Here is a 5,000-nt window from a genome sequence, read left to right on the forward strand (position 1 = left end):
AGTGTTACTCTGTGTGGCTGTGAGTTCGGGGAGATACAACTGTAAGATTCTGAATGAAGTTCTGACTGACAGACTCACCTGAGCCCCTCGCCTTTTCCTCAATCTGAACTTCGCACTGAACAGACTTATTGGCTGTTTTAAAGGTTGAGATTTCATTGAAATAAACAAGGAATTAAGTCTCAATTTTAGGACGAAATTAGGAGAAGTTTCAACTGATATGAAAACTGTTATCAGTCGTGTTCTGCGCTGTAACGCTGTGTGGCTGTGAGCTCAGGGATACAAAATCATGCGATTTCTGAATGAGGTTCTGACTGACACTCACCTGCGCCTCTCGCTTTGTCCCACACCACTATCTGAACTTTGCTCTGCATCTCTCTCCTCAGCAGACATGCGCACAGGCTGCCCGTCAGGCCCGCTCCGACAATAAGAACCCGGGACATGGTTAGCTCGGAACGGCAGCCGGGCTAACGCTACAACAGATATATAACCCGGTTTTAACCGTTCATCTCTGACATGTCTTTGATAGCAGGGCAGCAGGAGTTAAACACGCCCCCCGCGTTATAAAATAACGGAATGGTTGTGGGCCAACAAAAACTAACCCGGTTTCATGATGCTGTCATGGTAGCGGAAATAAGCACAGTACATCCGGCGGGGAGTTTCAGAATAAACTCCTTGCCATCCCCCCCAAACATGAAGAATCCCTAACAGGAAGAATGAAAAATAATTTTAATATTTAAGATATTTCGATTTCTTTCCCAAAAAGCCAATAAACAACACAAACTTCAGATAAATAAGTTCCTCTAAACCTTGACATAATGTCGGTGTTGTTGTTTTTTATTTCAAGTATTTGTACTTTACTTTAGTGTTTAAAATGTGTGTTTTTTTCTACCTTTGTGTCCCTACTGTACACTATCCTAAAATAAGTGAATTAGTTGTTTATTTAATTTTACGATGATCATTATTGTGCTCTGTATTGTAATAAATCAGCTGACTTCTGGAGATTGTTTCCCCTGATTATTTCCGGTCTCTGTTGATCCCATCAGAGAGGAAAATCGATCGGTAAAACTTTACTTATTGATCAGCGGAAATCAAACAGTTAACAACCTGAGTACTTTATTTGACCAATCACAGAGGAGTACTCCCTCTGACGTTACAAGAGCTCTTCCGCCCGTTGAAAAGCAGTCAGATGATCGGAGAGAAGTTGGAGTGAAACATCATCAGAGAGCTGCAGACAGGTGAGCGGTTAATGACGTTATTAACTTGTTATTAACTCGTTATTACGTGTGTGGTCACATTAACCGTTAATATGAGGTTCAGACATCAGATCAGTGAAGTTTACGTTAATGATTAAACTGTCCCTGTTGTTTCTGCTGCTCTCCGGTTTGACCTGCTGTTGTTACGGTCTTTATGCTTTATTACACTTTAACATTTATAAACGAGTTATTAGTGTAGTTAAGCTCCGGAAAACAAACAGCAGAAACAGACAGGTGATTTAAAGTGACACAGAGAGCCTGAAAACAAGCCGCAGCACAGGCTGTAAAAAGGCTGAACAACTGACGGACAACACGAGAGAGAAAGGCAGAAAACTGGTTCAAGCTCAGCCTCCTTTCCAAGGGTTTGAAACGGCCAGGAACAGGCTGAACATCGTGTTCTCAACAGCTTGGAACTGACCAGAATCAATGAGAAAACTTCATTTATATTATATCCTAAAGAAAGCAAATACATCTGCTGGCAGGCTGAAAACAGACAGTTTAAAACATGGAAACAATTGACTTTTTTACTTGTACTGCTTTGAAGCAAATAGATAACAGGCTGAACATCAGGTTTAAGACTAAGAGAAACAGGTAAAAAAACTGAATGTAAATCAGGAATAAAGGAAATGAAACAACAGAAACCAGGTTACAAACATCAGTTTAAAAAACACCCGAAAACAAAGGACAGAAACCAGACAGGAAACAGGCTGTAAAATCAGGTTTCATCAGGCTGAAAGCAGAGCGGAAACTTTACTTCAATTTATCGGATCAAATGTTAAAACCAGCCTGAAGGTCAGGGTCACATGAGGCCTGAAGGCAGTCAGTGTTTCAGAGACGACGTTAAAAATCAGTGAGGTCATCAGGTTTGACCCCCTCAAATATTTTAATGAGCCCATAAAACAGAACATTTTATTCATATGGATTTTATGGCTTAAGAGTCTGGTCAGTGAACGCATCATCACAGCAGCAGAGACATGAGCTCAGACTTCACATTGACACAGCGTCCTCACAGGAGGGACGCAGCGTCATCAGAACGCAGATCTGTCATCATGACCTTTATCACTTCATCACATGACCTTTATCACTTCATCTTCATTCAAAGTTTAAAAACAGACGTGCCTTCATGTTGACCCTCTGACCCGTCTGCTGTTTGATCTGATGAGTGACGTCAGTGCGAGACAGTCAGAGGTCAGAGCTAACCACCTGGAGGCACAACAGATCAGGCGATCTAGACTGTACACTTCATTAGATCCGATCAGGTCAACACATTGGCAGCAGTTTTCTCCACGCGTGTAGGTTAAATGTCTCGTTGATCTGTTTCCTAAAGGCAGCTCTCGTGCTGCAGACTGGAGCTGAATCTCTGCACCAAATCTCCTCTTAAAAACGTCTTATTTAGCAGCATCATTCAGGTCCGGTCCTCCAGGACACAGCCAGCATGAACCCACTCAGCTGTCCGTCTCGGAGGTCTGTTAGCGTCACATCAGAATCAGCTGAGTCACTCCTGTTCTGAAACTTCAACAGCAGATGTGAACATGTTTTAAATGAACCACAGTCGCCTCCGAGCTCTTCTGTAACACAGAGAAGAAACAGGAACTCTGTCCAGCAACGCTTTTATTTTGAAATTTGACCTAAGAAGAAATCCTGACCAAAAACTGATTTATTGTTGAAGTCATTATTTTTTTCTCAATCATTTTATTGTGTTAAATATTTTTTAATTACATTCTCAGTTTCTGTTTTTGGACCAAGTCAGCTGATCTGATCTGAGTGGTTACTGGTCTGTGTTCGGTTACTGGTCTCTGATTGGTTACTGGTCTGTGTTCAGTTACTGGTCTCTGATTGGTTACTGGTCTGTGTTCAGTTACTGGTCTCTGATTGGTTACTGGTCTGTGTTCGGTTACTGGTCTCTGATTGGTTACTGGTCTGTGCTCAGTTACTGGTCTCTGATTGGTTACTGGTCTGTGTTCGGTTACTGGTCTCTGATTGGTTACTGGTCTGTGTTCAGTTACTGGTCTCTGATTGGTTACTGGTCCGTGTTCGGTTACTGGTCTCTGATTGGTTACTGGTCTGTGTTCGGTTACTGGTCTCTGATTGGTTACTGGTCTGTGTTCAGTTACTGGTCTCTGATTGGTTACTGGTCTGTGTTCAGTTACTGGTCTCTGATTGGTTACTGGTCCGTGTTCGGTTACTGGTCTCTGATTGGTTACTGGTCTGTGTTCGGTTACTGGTCTCTGATTGGTTACTGGTCTGTGTTTGGTTACTGGTCTCTGATTGGTTACTGGTCTCTGATTGGTTACTGGTCTGTGTTCGGTTACTGGTCTCTGATTGGTTACTGGTCTGTGTTCGGTTTCTGGTCCGTGTTCGGTTACTGGTCTCTGATTGGTTACTGGTCTGTGTTCAGTTTCTGGTCCGTGTTCGGTCACACTGAGAGCTGAAGCCAGCTGTTGCCTCTCGCTGAACCAGGATCTGCAGTCAGGAGAAGTCGTTTAAGAACGACAGTGTGTCAGGGCCTCCGTCGGGCTCTCAGGACTAGCTGCAGGTCTGTGTGGGAGGAGTGGGGGTATCTGACCTTTGACCTCTGGGGTCTTGTGGTTTTTGCTGCTGAACAAACAGTCTGAATGATATCAGCTGATCAAAGTCCAACACACACAAGAGTCTGTGTCTGAGTGTGACGCACGTTTACCTGACGGTCATGTGACTGAAGCTGATGCTCAGGTATGATTCAGGTCCAGGTGTGTTTAAGGACACAGAGAAAGGGTGGGGAAATTACAGCACTGAAAATTCTCTGATCACAGCTCAGTCTCTAATGACAACCTGATGGAGGCCCCGTAATGTTTATTTACATCAGTTAAAGTACTGACTGTGAACACATCATTCTGACCGTGTGTGTGTGTGTGTGTGTGTGTGTGTGTGTGTGTCAGACTGAGGATGTGGTGTGTGGCAGTGTGTGTGTTGATGCTGTCTGGTCTCGTGCTCACTGGACCAGCAGACAGCAGCTCGTCCGCTCAGAGGCTCTCTGACGTCCATCGACACTTCGATAAACGGCAGCACCTGGACCCTGAAGTGCACATGAACATTGTGAGTACGCGCGCACACACACACACACACACACACACACACACACACACACACACACACACAGATGTTACTGAGTCTGCTGTTAGAGAGGATAAAGAGTCATACAGACAGGAGGTTGTTCTCTTAGGTGTTCATAAGCCCCGCCTCCCTGTCAGTTCTTTGGACAGGTAAAGATTTTCAAATTAAAAGCTGCTCTGATCAGTTGAACTCTGCTGTTAGTGAGGACAGATAATAGAGGTCACATGTCTGTGTTGGCTCCGCCCACATTAACCCTTGTTCCCCCTGTGAGGCAGCAGGGTGTTTTTAACCCAGTGCTCTGCCTGTCTGGCGCAGTGTTCGCTCTGGATCCTGAGTCGGGCACATTTAGTGAGTCCAGCTGTGGTTATAAACACTGAACCGCTCTCTGTCCGTGGTTCACGCTCACCTAGCTTAGCATTAGCATTAGCATAGCAACCTGTTGTCCCACTTCAGAGCAGCTGATCATTTAGAAGCTGATTCACTAAATTACAGTTTGTTTGTGTTTAAACACCTGTGTGTACGTGTGCGTGTGTGTGCGTGCATGTGTGCGTGCGTGTGTGTGTGTGTGTGTGTTCAGTCGGAGATCATCCGACGGTGGGGGTACCCTGCAGAGGAACAGGAGGTGGTGACGGAGGACGGATACATCCTGACCCT

General features: G+C 44.6%; 2 protein-coding genes across 4 annotated transcripts in view; one reads left to right on the plus strand and one right to left on the minus strand.

Annotated features, from left to right (window-relative positions):
• The window catches only part of rnls (renalase, FAD-dependent amine oxidase), a 9,725-nt gene extending 9,204 nt beyond the window's left edge, over positions 1-521 (minus strand). For 2 of the 3 annotated variants that reach the window (XM_069664835.1, XM_069664833.1), the window contains exon 1: positions 323-521. In XM_069664835.1, the coding sequence (XP_069520936.1) occupies positions 323-440 (118 nt within the window). In that variant the 5' untranslated portion in view covers positions 441-521. The remainder of the gene's footprint in view (positions 1-322) is intronic. The other variant, XM_069664834.1, reaches the window with a different exon arrangement.
• A 677-nt stretch (positions 522-1,198) lies between these two features.
• The window catches only part of lipf (lipase, gastric), a 7,852-nt gene continuing 4,050 nt past the window's right edge, over positions 1,199-5,000 (plus strand). The window contains exons 1-3 of the mRNA XM_069664642.1: positions 1,199-1,235; positions 4,172-4,328; positions 4,924-5,000. The exon at positions 4,924-5,000 is cut by the window's right edge and continues 35 nt beyond it. Coding sequence (XP_069520743.1) covers positions 4,179-4,328; positions 4,924-5,000 — 227 coding nt within the window. The 5' untranslated portion in view covers positions 1,199-1,235; positions 4,172-4,178. The remainder of the gene's footprint in view (positions 1,236-4,171; positions 4,329-4,923) is intronic.

This window comes from Semicossyphus pulcher, unplaced genomic scaffold, assembly GCF_022749685.1.
Source record: "Semicossyphus pulcher isolate SPU_LCO1_2020_fin unplaced genomic scaffold, fSemPul1.0.p SCAF_16, whole genome shotgun sequence".
Classification (NCBI taxonomy): domain Eukaryota; kingdom Metazoa; phylum Chordata; class Actinopteri; order Labriformes; family Labridae; genus Semicossyphus; species Semicossyphus pulcher.